The sequence below is a fragment of the Pezoporus occidentalis genome, unplaced genomic scaffold (genome assembly GCF_034315485.1).
Source record: "Pezoporus occidentalis ecotype Australia unplaced genomic scaffold, CSIRO_AGI_Poc_V1 ctg28, whole genome shotgun sequence".
NCBI classification, from domain to species: Eukaryota; Metazoa; Chordata; class Aves; order Psittaciformes; family Psittacidae; genus Pezoporus; species Pezoporus occidentalis.
This window is the reverse complement of record NW_026914718.1, coordinates 4,350,088-4,364,646: the sequence shown is the minus strand read 5'-3', so window position 1 is coordinate 4,364,646 and position 14,559 is coordinate 4,350,088. Positions and strand designations below refer to the sequence as shown.

The following is a 14,559-nucleotide window of genomic DNA, read 5'->3' as shown; positions in this document are numbered from 1 at the left end:
TAGTTAATGATGTGTCTGCAGTGACAGCACTCCTGCATTTAGTTGACATCCCTTTCCCCTCCTGTCGTATTTAATGACTTTATGTTCAGAAGCCTTTTGCATTTAATATGCAGCAGGCCAAATCCTTCAGGAGGCTTTCTTTGATGACCGAAATGCTGTAGTGAATTCAGCTGTTATTGGAGATTGGATTTTCTAAAAGCTGCTTCCCCCCAGAAGTCTGTGCCATACTTCAAGTTTGCTGTAAACACCCCATCATGGTCATTTTCAGGATGAGTCTGGCCCCTGTTTGCTTCATCCTTTAGACTGGTTGTTGCTATTACATACAAGGAGTAGCAGAGACGGAGCTAGATTTGTTCAGTCTTAAGAGAAGTTTAGGTGGGATGTGGTGATGCCATTAATACTTAGTGGGAGATTGTAGGGAAGGAGGAGGCAGACTTCTCACAGTGCATGGTGAAACAGCAGCAGGCCATACACACAGGTTGCAATACGGGATATTCTGATTAGACCTCAGGAATATTTTTTTTCCTCAGGACAGTAGGCAAACATTATCACAGGTTGCCCGTAGAGTTTGTGGGACCTCCATCCTTGTAGATACTCAAAACTGAACTGGACAGGGCCCTGAGCAGCCTGCTCTGAGTTGGTCCTAAGTTGAAGGGTTAGATGACTTCAGGAGCTCTCTCCCAACACTGGTTATTCTATGGCAGTTTGATTATAATCAGTATTGCTACAAGCCTGCTTTGCTGGAGGAGGCTGTTGACTTTTTGAAGCCCATTGCTCCAGAAAGAAGCAATGTAAGAAAAACAAAACGGTGAATGGGAAATAAAAGTAATTAAAACCAGGAAAAATTAAAAACAACCACCACACAAGCAACCCTCCACCTCGGTTTCCTGAGCTATGGTAAGTAGTTTCTGCTGGGTGTAATCTATCTCCCAAAAGATAAGACAGGAGAAACACTGGGAGTGAATAAGGCTGCATTAACTAAGCGACTGTAGATACTGTAAAAGGAAAAACTTGGGGTTTTTGTCTTCTCAGCTTCCTATGTCAACATAACCAGAAAAATGCTTTGTGGAGCAAAATGTTTTATTAGTCATTCAGCAAGATCGAGGGGCGCTTGAAGTAGCAGAGATATTTCTCTACTTTTTAAATCAGACTGTAAATCTCTGCAGTGGCTTCATTGCTGCCTGAAGCGGGATCCAAGGTTGAAAGTAAAGAGTCTGTAACTCACTACTGGAAATAATGTTATTCATAGGGAATCGATGTTTGGGGCGTTCATTTAGAAGAATGGGCATTGTTCAGTGCCTTGCTGCCGCTTGTATGGCGCGAAGGGTCATTGACTTGATTCTCTTGTCCAGAGGCTTTGACAGCAAGACTAATGCATTGAGCATTCATGCAGAGCTTAGCTGAAGGATATGGTTGTCTCTCACATGTGTGTTTCTCATCTGCATATTGTTCCAACCAAACTGCATTAGAAGACTGAGGAATTTCTGAAGTTCTAACTCAGGCTGTCTGGAAGTACAGACTGTTGCCTAACACAGTTTCCTGCCTGCTGAAGACATCATGGATATGTAAGAGTTTAGAATATTTTCACTACATATGCCCTACAGTTTGATCATTTCATAGTGCAAAGAGAAAAGATGTTAACAGCAGTTTTTTAGTTTTCCATGCAAATAAAATGTGTTCTTTAAAAGTTTGAATTTGGAGTCTACGGGATCAAGTCTTACAGAGAATTACAGGATCCAAGCAGTGCCCAATGGCCTGTCTCACCTGTCAGTGACAAACCTCCCAATTATTTCACGGGGGCTATAGGGTCTTGCTTAGCTGTTACCAAGAGGGCAATATTTACAAGTGGTTCTTGTTTTAAGGGTGCTTAAGCACATTAATACTCTGTGTACGGCCCTGTCAGGTTTACAGGGCCAGTCCTGTCCTGCATTAGGCAGCTGCCCGATGTATATTTGATCGTAAACCCAGATTTTCTTGAAGGCTTTTCTTTTCCTGGATGGTGGTAACTCTGGGAAGCACAAAGCTGTTTAGCAACTGCAAGGAGCCGCCTTCTCTGCTAACTCAACCAGAGTTTGTTTTGCACATTGGGGCTGTAAAGTGCTGTCACCCTTGGACCACTTCAAACTTACTGAGAGACCTGTTAGCTCTCAAAGGGTCACTGGCATCAAAGAGCATGCAGCTTTAGAGCCCACCTGTGAGCAGTTGGTGAGGTATGCTGCAGGAAGCAGTCATCCCAGAAGTACTCTATATACACAGAAAAATTGGCTGTTGCTTCAGTGTAGTCCAGCCATTACCCAGAAGGCACAGCCCAAAGCCTGTCCACATGCACATGTGATTGTGTTTAAGTATCTGAAAATCTAAGAGTTTATTTAAATGAAGTTTCAAAGAGCGAAGGAAGATCAGAATATGTAATCAAAGCTTCTCCTCTGCTGCCAAAGGATAGCTGAAGTTTATTAGGCAGAACTGTTGAAATAATTAAAAAGTTAAATCTAATAAAATTTTGGAAGAAAAGATATTGGACCCTGTGGGAGGTACTGATTTGTTGCCTCAGTCCTCGATTTTGTTTTAATTGGAAGTGGTTGCTCTTCATATTGCTTTCTAGCTTGCGGTTATGCTGAAATAGCATTGTACCCCCATACGGTAGCTTGGAGAATATGAGAGATCTTCATGCAGACATGGAGATCTCATACACTTGGCATGTACTGTCATTGACTGTCCTCTTGTCACAAGTGTGTTGATAGCTGCCTTCTGGAGGAACTAAGCAGGATTTTTTCGTGGTAATTTAGTTTGGCTGCCAGGGTTTGCTCTCTGGAATCTGCTGAAAGAATTCATTGCATTTTCAATGGGGAAGAAACTGTTTACTCATTTTCTTGATATCTTTTTAAAGGGTTTCTAGGGGAGCAGTTTTTTGGAATGAAAAACTTCTGTCTCCTAGCAGTCCATGAAGTAATCAATAAACAGAGCTGCAAGATGGGCGGTGTTCAAACTAAAACAGGGGAAGTTCAGGTTAGGTATAAGGAAGAAGTTCTTTACTGTGAGGGTGCTGAGGCCTGGAGCAGGTTGCCCAAAGAAGTTTTGAATTTTCTATCTCTGACAGCGTTCAAGGCCAGGTTGGACAGAGCCTTGGTGACATGGTCTAGTTTGAGGCGTCCCTGCCCATGACAGGGAGGTTGGAACTGTATGATCTTAAGGTCTTTTCCAACCTAGACCATTCTATGATCCTGTGATTCTGTGAGGCAGACAGAGGGCAATTGCCATATGCCCACAAAGGGCAAATTCTCCTCTTAATTAGGGAATGGCATTAAGATATAGTGTATTACAAAGCTAGAATAGGGCTGACTGTGACACATGAGGCAGACCCTGTGTGTGTGTGGCCACAGTCCTTCAGGGATGTGAGCCGGCTGCAGGGAGCTCCAGGCTGCTGCTGGAGCAACTGACTGCTCATCGGAAGTACCTGATAGAAAGATAGTCCGGTGCCAGCACAGTGGCTTAACCAGCTAACAGGATAAGTGGAATATATTGCATTCAAGAGCTGGATAATTCTGTTAACAGAGTGAGGGTTGTAGCTGAAGCACTGCCAGTAATTAGGACTAGATTTTCAAAGTGGTGCCTGGGATTATAGCCTTAATTCTGTCAGTGACAGGCCCAGGACTCTGTCTGCTCCTTTCATGATTTGTCCATTATATCCCAGTGTGCCCTGTGTTCCCAAGATGTGGCAGAAGTCAAGTGATGGAGAAAAAGGAAGCATTTATTTAGTGTCTATTTATTTAGTCATTTTTTTTCCACAAAAAAAACATTTCTTTTTAAATCCAGCACTTGGGAGGAAATGGGAGTGTTCACCCATTTGCAGATCTACTGAGGAATTCCTTCTTTAAAGGGAATGGTAGTACATGAATCATGGACTTGGAATGATATCTTATATTCTTTTACTCTGGAAAGGTGCTTCACTGCTGAGCTGTGGGAAGGGAAAGGCTGTGAGACTTTTCTCACTTGCTTAAAGAGTTGTCCTAATGTTAAGAATTCAGTGTAATAAAGAGGGCAACCATAAAAGCCAACAGAACTAGGTTAGGGGAGAGTAATTTCTTGACACCCGTGCCACGTACACACAGGTCTGTTATAACAGTAGCTCCAAGGTGATTTAAACTGACATCAGCAAAGCCATGCAGAGTGAAAACTGGTATCCTGCGTTGTGCTGGGCAGTTTTGGACCTGTCTTACATCTCAGATGAGCTAAGGGATACAAACAGATGGAAGGAGACAGGGCCAAAGCATCAGCTGCTTGTTTTGCTCCTGACCATTGAATTCAGGCTGTTAACCTTGTTTAGTTTGCTTTAAATCTGCAGGCAGGTGTAGTGCTCTTGAAAAGCAGAGAACAGATAACTGGAGCTTGAAGCAAGCATGGTACAGGCAGTTACTAAACAGCCTGTCTATTCCTCCAGCTCTGTAACACCGCATATTTACCTCTGACACATCTAGCAATACTTTTTCTGTTTGCTGAAGCACAATTGGGGGCTGAGTTGATGCTATTTTTCACTTGTGATTTGAATCAAGCACAGGTTACAGCCTTCCCTTTTCACAGTGCTGTCATCTACTGCTTTTCATTCTCAGAGCTACTGTATACAAACAGAAAATACTTTGTTGCTTCACTGTTGTAGTTTCTAGTGTTCTTTTACTTAGACTTCAATCATGCATACAGATTTGGATAGTACTGCTTAGAAGTGAGGGTCTATCGGAATACTTTCATATGTTCTTAGGTATGTTATTTTAAAAAGAAGCTCTTGTGAATAGATAGTATGGTCCAGGCTAGAGCTTTGCCAGTTTACAGTACCTGATTAATCTGCATTAACTATTACTGTAGTTATAATCTGTACTGTCAGTGTAAAATATTCTAGGTTTTAATTAGCACCTTCTGAAATTGGAACTTGATTGGATTGAGCCATTAGGCCACATCCATGATATTCACCATATAAAGGCAACAACTCCAAACAGTGCAGTGTTGGATTTAATATAATTGCAGTTTCCTCTGGTTTAAACATAAGAAATCCTGGCCTATGTGAGATAGTTTTTATCAGTTATGATCATTAAATGTTACCATTCTTTTGCAGCAGAAGCTACTGATACAGAGCATAAAGACTGAGGCATGACAGTGTTTTTCTGTGCTGTGCGTAGGAAAAGGAGTAAGGGCTTGTATTTGTCAGTTGTGCATGTCTACCAATGGTAGACCATGTAATAAAACCATATTAATCCTGCTTCGTATCAGCAGGACTTTTAAATCAGCGAAGTTGGGCTGCACAATATACAAGCATGCTAAAGGGATTTAGTGGTGCAAAGCATGTTTTATCAGCATACTGCACTATTACTGGTCAATGTGGTACCCAAAAGCAGATTTTCTAAGTGCAACACCAGGCAAACATGGTCACAGCTTCTTCCAGACCTACTTCACACTGTACATATGTCCAGAAGTATTTGCCTCATCTTAACCTAGAGGTACATGGTACATGGAGGCTTAGTAGGGGTACACCAGGTGTACACTGTAAGCAGTTTACATCCAGGAGCAAGAGTATTGTCCTTGTTACTGTTCCATGCAGATGGGTGAAAGGTAGAGGTGTTTTGGGAAGATATTTTTAATTAGCTGTGAGAGCTTCTGTTTCTTAGCTTCTGCTTAGACAAATTTTTGGTGATGCACTTGGAATTTTGCCTGAGCCGTAGCTGGTGGACTGTAGTGCTCTGGGGTTTCTCAAGTTTTTTTGATGTTTTATAACACATGCCATGGCTAAAGAGGAAGCAAGTCTCAAGGGCTCCATTTGCTAGTGTGAAGTTGCCTTCTTTCTCATTCAGGGTCACATAACTTCCCTCTAGCATTTGCAGGAGCTACTCACAAGGAAAAGTGATACTAGGACAAGACATTACTTTTAGCTTTCAGTCGTCTCCTCTCTTCTTTTTTCTCTCTACTGAAAAAATGAAACGTGCTACCAAACATGAACCTTTTCCTGAGCTCAGCAAGTCCCGAGAGGCTTGGATCTGGCCTCAAGTACCTCCCCGTGTTTCACAGGTAGCCATCACAGGCTCTGGCATTGTCTTTTGCCATGTTTCTGTGTTTGGGGAACTGTGAGCAGACCAGAAGATTTTACAATGTGTGTTTACTGGAGAATATTTTAAAGGAAGTGCTCATGCATCTCTAACTGCTTGAGTACATGTGCTCCCATCAGTGGCCATGACACCAGGTGTGGATACAGGCAAGGAAAGCAAAAGGAGGTTTGCTGCTTCAGGAAGCCTTTGGTTTTCTGAGAGACTCAGCTAGGCTTGAAGTTGCAGCTCCCATCCTATGTCTTCATGTCTGGATAGGATAGAAGCATGTAATAAGAGCATTTTCATCCTGTTTCTTATCAGCAGGACTTGTAAAATAATAAGGCTGGGTTGCACAATGTGCAAACATGACATTATAAGCTGAAAATACAAACTAATTCAGACTGAGCTCTCACTTCAAGGGCATAAAGGAGCACCAAAGTTATTGAGGGAAAATCACGTTTGTTCCTTTTCCTACCAAGGACTTCAAGTCCATAGGATGTCAAGTGAGAAGATCAATGTTGTCTTTCTGTCAGCTCTATTTTAAGAGGCAGTTGAGAAGATAGAGGGGTTTTATCTCCCAGTGACTGAATTCAAGGCTTACTTACAGTGACAAAACTCTCTATGTAATTATATTGTAGCCACTAAAATCAGTCTGGATTTCTTTCATGATAAATGGCAAGCAGGAAGAGCTTGTGCACTTCCCCATCGCAGTCCTCAGAACACTGTGAATCCCAGTTGGCGTGGCGGCTGGCAAGTATTGGTGACCACGCATCCTCATTTGTCCTGCCCTGCATTAAGTGCTGTTAACCTTGTCCTCACTACCGGGGACAGTCTGGTATTGCATTAGTGAAACCAAACTGCAGCAAATAGCTTTTTTATTTTCAGAAAATCAGGCTTTTGTTGGGAGACTTTGTTGGGAGATTTTTCTCCCTTCCTGCCCCTCCGTTCCTTCTGACTCTGAATGCCAGTATTAAAATATAATCACTTTCCTGACCTTCCTAATAACCTTCACTGAGTGTGTCCATGCATAATTGTTGCATCCTTTGACATATTGATATCTGCCTGCTCTTGACCCCCCTCTGGCACATGCCCTGCTGTGCCTGAGGATCTGTGTTGTGAATGAGAAGGTGCAGCATACATGTGGGAAGAGTGGCAGACCAGTGCCACTGGACCACGGAGGACAAGGAGCATGGAACAATGCTTCACAAAATAGATGGATCCTTTGTTGTTGTTATAGGGCTGAATGTGTGATTACTCTCTTTGTATAATGCCAAGCTTGGCCAGTATAGGTTTGGCTGTTTTGGTGATGCTTTGTCTCTATCGGGATTTGTGGCAATACCCTAGTGTCTCGGTGCAGTCTACTGATGTAGCCGTGGCCCCTGAAAGGGTCATTTAATAGCAACGTACTTTAAAGTTTGGAACGGGCTGGGCTCCATCAGATCCACCCCAGTCTGTTCAAAGCAGAGACTGTTAAACTATTCATACTGCTTCATGGCAGATCTAAACCCCCAGAGAAGCATTTAAGGACTGAGAAAAAGAACATTTTGCAAATGTACACATATCTAGGTCGGTTGACCCGGTTACTGTCCTGGACAAAATCCTGAGAAGACCATTAGTAACAAGCATTAAAGGATAATGTGTAATAAATGTCAGGCAGTGACATAATAGGAAAAATAGATCTTGACAAGGAAATGTCTTTTCTTGGCGCGATCACACCTTGGGCTGGTAAAGATTACTGAGCTCTTCTCATCAAACTCTCCTAGTCACATACAATATCTTGGTTTAAACATGTCTCTATCCAGAAATCAGTGGTGGTGTCAGTGAGTAAATTGAAACCTGCTTAGCTGAGAAGGCCAAAAGTGCAATTGCAGCTAATTGGCTGTGATCCAATAGGGATGTTTCTATTGGAGTTTGCTCATAGTCCCACTCTACTCGCTATCCTTTTTCCTGTTTAAATAGTCTGTGAGGAACAAAATGATTATGACAGTCAAGTCTAACAGAGCCCACTTTTTTATAATGGTGTTTAAATCCAACCTATGATCTAGGCCTTATCTGTGCCTTTACCTGCCAGCTGTGCGTGTTGTTTAGTCCCTGCTAGCTGGGCTATAGTGCCCCCTTGCCCAGGTTTTGTGCTCTCTGGGGGCAAAGAGCAGCTTGTTTTCTAAGTTAAGCTTGAATACACAATATTTAATATACTGAGCAGTGAGTCACAGCTGAGTGGGACTTCAGTTACTGTTTCCTGGCAGAAATTGGAACTTCACTGAAAGCCAAATGACAAGAGTGGTGAGAAGCTGCAGCTTTCTGGGTGCAGAGCACCACTTGGTTTGACTCCAAAGTCAGTTGGAAGTAGTAGCAGTAGTAGCACCATCTCCCTTCTGAACTTGAAGCCTGACTCCCAATAGCATCTCCTCTGTTCTGTTGAAGGAGACAGTGGTGAAAACTACTGATGGTGGCGTTCTGCTGATGGTGGCTTTCTGCTGATGCCCCAGACACTGACTTGAAGGCTTCCCAGTTCTGATCACAGCCAGAAGGTAGCTTGGGTCCCAACAACAGAAACCCACTAATAAACTTGTTGAGCCAGAGACTGACATTGGAACTAAACTCTGGAGTTCAAAAGGTCATCTGTTGATTCCCCCCCCCCCCCCCCCCCCCCCCCCATTGCCCTCAATGCTTTTGCACACAGTATTAGTAAACTTTAGGAAATCTTTCTCACTTGTATATAATAAACTTTCTGGAACAAGCTTTTCTATGGCAGTAATAAGGTATTATAAAGACAGAAGTTGTTTCTAGAGGTTGATTAGTGGTCATCTAATTGATTCTTAGCTGTAAAACTAAGACTCTTTTAAAAAGGCAGTTACTAAGCCATTTGTCTGTTCAAGAGTTACTGGAGAATACACACTCTCACCACAATTTTTCTTCCAGCAGATTTTTAAAAGCATCACCAATGAAGATTCAATCCAGGGGCAAGGAAGTCGGAGACTGATAAGTTTTTCGTTGTCAGGTAAGTTACAGCTGAAGTGCAAGTTCTAAGCCCAGAGAGTGGTAAACTGCAGTTACTAAAGCTTTTCATGTACATGTGTATCTATGTATATGTATGTATTTATGCATGGATTTCTCCCTGTTGCTCTAGAAGTGAAGCTGAGACAGAGAATTGTGATTGTTGTCACGTGTCTTCCTGCAATGAGAGTTATGTGTTGAAGTGTCTTGTTGAAGTAGAGTTTGGGGGCCACATTAGGTTTTCCTGTTTACAATTAAATGTGGTGCCATACATGTAGGGAAAACGAGATCAAAGCCATATGGTTTACTTATAGAGCAAAATGGGGTTGTGAGTAGTTTGTTCCACTGTCTTGGCCTGGACCTGAGGCAGATCCATGTGCCAAGGTGCACAAGCTTGTCTGTATTGCTCAGAAGTGACTCTCAGACTTCCTGAGCCAGAGGACTGCTCTCCTCTAAATTTTCTGAAGAATGCTTAGCCCATTACTTGGCATATCACTGCAGGTTTTAAGGGCTTACTATGGTTCCATGAAGCAGTTATGGACCATTTGATTTGGCTTTGGTAAAAACAATTTGTAAACCACTTCTGTAGAAAAAATAAGTTTGTCAAAAGAGAGTAGTTGTGAGCAAGGTTCTCGTTTTGAAGTCTTATGCTTGCTACTTCATTCCCATGGGGTTTAGCTCCTGGAAAACAAACAGAAATATGCTGAACATGACTTGGAAATTCTTTGGGGAAGTAGTACAGAGGAGAAAACAGTTACCCTTGTTCAGAGTTTTTACAGACTTAGGCCTTTCTGTTTAAAATTCTCCATCTGGCCAGCATCCCATTACGTGATTGGTTTGGCCATGTGATTTATTTCAAGTTTCCCTCCAAGCTGTGTTAAAGTCTTCCATATCTCTTCAATATTAAGAGTGCAAGTCAGTGCTTTTCCAAACTAGATATCCAGTGTGGTTCTTGAGAGGCTATTTATGCTCTAGGCAAGTTGGACTGACTTTAGATGGGGCTCTTTTAACACGTATATTTTCCAGGTTGGACACTGGGCATCCACCCAGTTATTCAATTTGATAAACCCACAGGTTTAGTTCAGCAGAAATAAAGGAGTAGAGTTGATTTTTTTCCTGTTCTAAAATAATATTATCTAGAAATATTGCTCCAATTAGTAGCATTTTTTATTCTCTCAGGTTCTTTGGCCTAGTAGACCAAGAGATACTAAGAGTCGTAATCTGTGAGACTGCTAAATAATGTTGTCTCAGTGGGCCCTTTTATTAACTAAACTATATAATTTACAGCTTAATTCAAAGTATACAAAGACTATACCTTGAAATACATTTGGGATATCGTATTGTAATGGTTCAGTAGCAATTCATTTACATTTCTGTCACATCCATATTAACAGCATCATCACAGCCAGGTATTTGAAAGGCCTTGAGCTAACAGTTATTTTATCAACAATCTTTGCTACGAAGATGGCTCAATTTCAGTCTTTCGGAAATGAACAGATTAACACATCACAAGGATTTATTTATTACCTTCTTACTTAATCAATACAACAGCAAAAAAAAAGTTGTGTCTCTCTCAAAGTAAAATTATTGCTATTCCTTTATCTGTTATGCTAGCTAATAAAAAGTAAATCAAGCCAGGCCTTCCAGAGGCATCAGAGTGAACTGGGATTGCTTTGTGCTTGCACTGCTGTCACAGCAATAACCTCTATATTGTCATTGTCAGCTCATATAGACTTCTCCATTTCAGTATCTATATTTTAGTATACTATCACCTTCAGTCTCATTACTTAGAAGTTAAGTTTCCAAATTATGATTGATTTAGTTGCAATTAAGGGGGGGGGGGGGGAGGGGAAGTTCAAGCCCATTAGTCTGAGTGGGGACCATTGCATTAGGGGCGGCACTACCACAGAGCCATTGTGCCCTATACAGTTTGTCATCTGAATAATGTGAGAAGAGCTATGCCTTCTACCATAGCAGTTTTAAAAAAGAATAAGTTATTAGAATTGGAGAGAAAAATCTTGAAGTGGAACAAATCCCAAGAAATGCTGAACAACATCAGTCTGTTTCAGCAGACTTGTGTGGCTTGCTCTGCTGCCTAGGCACTCCAGTGAGGCCCTGTGATAATGTGAACTGTGCAGAAACAGTTTCTTTGGTAACAGAGTGTTTTATTCTTTCTGTAGTTTTATTGAGTATTTGGTTGGACAAAATCCAACTGTTTTCAGTGGAAATTTTGCCTGAGAAAAGATTAAAATGTCAAGCAAAGACAAAAGTATAAACTGATGTTTGAAGGGAAAAGGAGATGGATAACCTCTTGAGAAGAGAAATAGCTGATAGTTTGCATTTGGTCAGTAGGAGTTTTTTTTTCTAAGTGTTTGCTTCTTTGGAGACTGGAAGTTGGTCCTGTGAAAGGTTAGTTCAGATTAATAGGTTCTCAAAGAAGATAACTTCCTATGATTAAGCCTCTTAATTGTTTATATGATGACTATTGTTACAGCTTTTGTTATTAAAAATACCAAGAGAAATCTTGTAAACCTGATCTAGCTAGATTAAATACTGTCTTTAAGGAAAGCTATGCAGTCACTTAGCATTTACTTTCCAACATGAGTTTTCTGCTGTTACCAGTGAATGTCACACTTCTGATAAGACAGCTGGAAGTGTCAGAGCTCTCATACATGAAGCACAGAAAGAAGAAATATGCTAAGCTTCCCAAGATGCATCAACCACCTCACTGAAGGCTCATGGTTTAGCAGCAGTGTAACGCATTCACTGAAAGCCCCTGAAACCGTTCTGTTGGATGGTATATTTAGAAAGTGTTATCATGAGGTTTGCATGATATGCCTGCTAGCTGTATGTTGCATCAGATAACATTTTTTCAAGCTTTAATATTTCACCTATCTCATGTGTTTGCATACTCTTTATTTGCAAGTGTTCTTGTGGAATAAATGACCAGAAGATCTGAATACTTCACAAACATTCAGGTGTTTATCCTCATCACACCTCTATGAGAAATGTGAGTTATTTTTGTGTTGCTGTGGTGAGGCACTGGAATAGGTTGTCCAGGGAAGTTGTGAATGCTTTATCCCTGGCAGTGTTCAAGGCCAGGTTGGATGGAGTCTTGGATGACATGGTTTAGTGTGAGGTGTCCCTGCCCATGGCAGGGGGTTGGAGCTAAATGATCTTAAGGTCCTTTCCAACCCAAACCATTCTGTGATTCAGACCAGGCATTCAGGTAACATCAGTTGTCAGTTTATAGAAGTCAGAGTATGAATCACAACTGAAGATAGCGTTAGGTCTGTTAAGGGTCACTTTGACAATAGTAGTTACCAAGAAATGCTTGATCAGAATGCAGTTATATAACACATTTTATCTTCCAACCATTTTTTACAGTCCTGATGCCTGACTTTGTAACAGGAGTTGTAGGCACTAAATCTTGTTTAATATTGCTATAAACCTGCCTCTTCTTCTGCCTTTCCCACTCAAGCTAACTTGCCCAGATGTATTAAAAACTGGAGTTTCTAATCACTAGCCTTTTTCTTACCCATCAGAGCTTGTGCAAAGGTGAGGTGACCATGCCATCTCTAGTGCACCTACAAAGTACTGCAGTGGTCTAGATTAACAGTTTTAAAGGCCTCAAAAGGCTTTGAATCCAACTGCTCCATTTTGCTGTATAACACCTTGCTCCATGGGGTGGAGCTTTATGTGAGTTTGGCTCAGATATATCTCACAGAAGCATGAAGTCTGAGGATATCAAGAGATGGTACTTTGCTCCAGTGGTTAATTGCTTGCAGTGGTAAAACCTCCCCCTTGCTGTGTTAAGCTGTTCACATTAGCTGTTGAGAAAAAGTTATATACATCTAACAGTTCAACAGTGTCAGGCTAGCTCTCATGAAAAACAACAGAAGGAAGGAATTCAGGTGGAGACACAGCAACCACAGACTCTTTCACTGCTGCAGATTTCAGTAATTTTAAGTACATGCATCCTAATCCAAAATATGCACCATCAAGAGGTGAGGCGGACTCAGTCTTCTTGAGACACATTTATAAACTGCACAAAATAGCCTTTCTAGGAAAGTTCCTCCACAGCTGTTGGCAAAAGGTTCTTATTTCTGTGGAGAACAGCTTCTAACAACTTTAGCTTACTACTGAAAGTCTAATCACTTGTATTGAAGCAAAATCAAACATAGTAAAACACAGATGTATTCTAGCTGTGTCTGCTGCAGTTGATATTCTCACCTGGTTCCATGTTTTGCCAGTAAATATACGCTAGTTTCCAGATTGCCACAAAAATAGGGTCTCCATCACTATCCAGTCATCAGTGCCTCAAAGTTTCTGTGCTGCATGGAAAATGGGTTTGCAGAATGATCCTTTACAAGGCAGACAGGGAAGTCTATGCCCCGTCTTAGGGGCAGAGGCTACGTGCATGCAAGTGATCTAGAACAAAGGTTCCTTGGGTCTCATCGGGACACTCTGAGACCAGCCTGTAAGGAAGGGAAGCCCTAAAATTGAACAAATTCATAATTCACTTGGGGACATCAGCATGTAGAGGTTAGTATAAGCCATTTTTCTACAACGAAGTGTGCCTAGCTGGATTAGGATGCATGTACTTACAATTACTGAAAGTCTGCAGCAGTGAAGGAGTCTGTGGTTGCTGTGTCTCTGCCTAAATTCCTTCCTTCTGTTGTTTTTCAAGAGGGATGGCATGACATTGTTAAACTGTTAGATGTATATAACCTCTTGCATGCCAAAGTGTGATTTATGAGTAAGTGGGAAGCTGACATAGGGTATATTAATAACTTTTTTTAAGAGATTGGATGAAAATGCACCTTTGCAAAGCATAAATGAGTTATGCTGGTAACATTTCCTCGTATGCCTCCAAGAACTACTCTATAAAAACTACAGTGTACAGCAAGACACATCCAAGCCTTCTGAATTCATTGGTTTCAGCAAAGATTTAAATTCAGCTAACCTCAAACCATTAGTTAAGTATTTAGTATCTTCAGAGCCTTTTACTGGAAGCAATAGCTGGGATTCTTCTATTGCGATGTTACACAGCAGTGGTAAGAGAGTACCTGAGCTGTTGGTTACAAGTTACAGCATCTGTAGGTTTCACTTCAGATTAAATGAATGGCTTCCAGGTATCTGCAGATGCCCATCTAACTTTATTCAGAGCTTTTGTGATCTTGGTGCTCTGTTTTTCATGGTGCTGAGAATTTTCAGGGAGATATGTAAGTACAACTGTCGTATTTTTCCTTGCAAAAGCTATTCCTGCTATCCCTGTGTGTGCTTAGACATTAAAAATTGAAGTTTCTAACTGCCAGTTTTACAAAATCTATTCTATTATGCAACTAAAGCAAGAAAATTACACAAAATTTCCTGTTGTGTGCTTAGCTAACTTTTTTTTGTCTCATCCAAGTACAAGAATTAGACTCCTAACTAAGCACAGGAGTATCTTCACTTTCAGGGCTGTGCTTAATTCCCATAACTGGAAAGAGGC

The 14,559-nt window shown here is 41.3% G+C and overlaps 1 protein-coding gene across 9 annotated transcripts in view; it reads left to right on the top strand.

The window, feature by feature from the left end:
* HECW1 (HECT, C2 and WW domain containing E3 ubiquitin protein ligase 1) overlaps nucleotides 1-14,559 on the top strand; it is a 253,865-nt gene that overhangs the window by 145,983 nt on the left and 93,323 nt on the right. For 7 of the 9 annotated variants that reach the window (XR_009966068.1, XM_062625356.1, XM_062625355.1 and 4 more), the window contains one exon: nucleotides 8,991-9,069. Coding sequence is in view for 8 of the 9 variants with exons in the window: in XM_062625356.1 (XP_062481340.1) it covers nucleotides 8,991-9,069 (79 nt within the window). In the remaining variant the exon portion in view is untranslated. The remainder of the gene's footprint in view (nucleotides 1-8,990; nucleotides 9,070-14,559) is intronic. The other 2 variants (XM_062625357.1, XM_062625353.1) reach the window with 1 other exon arrangement.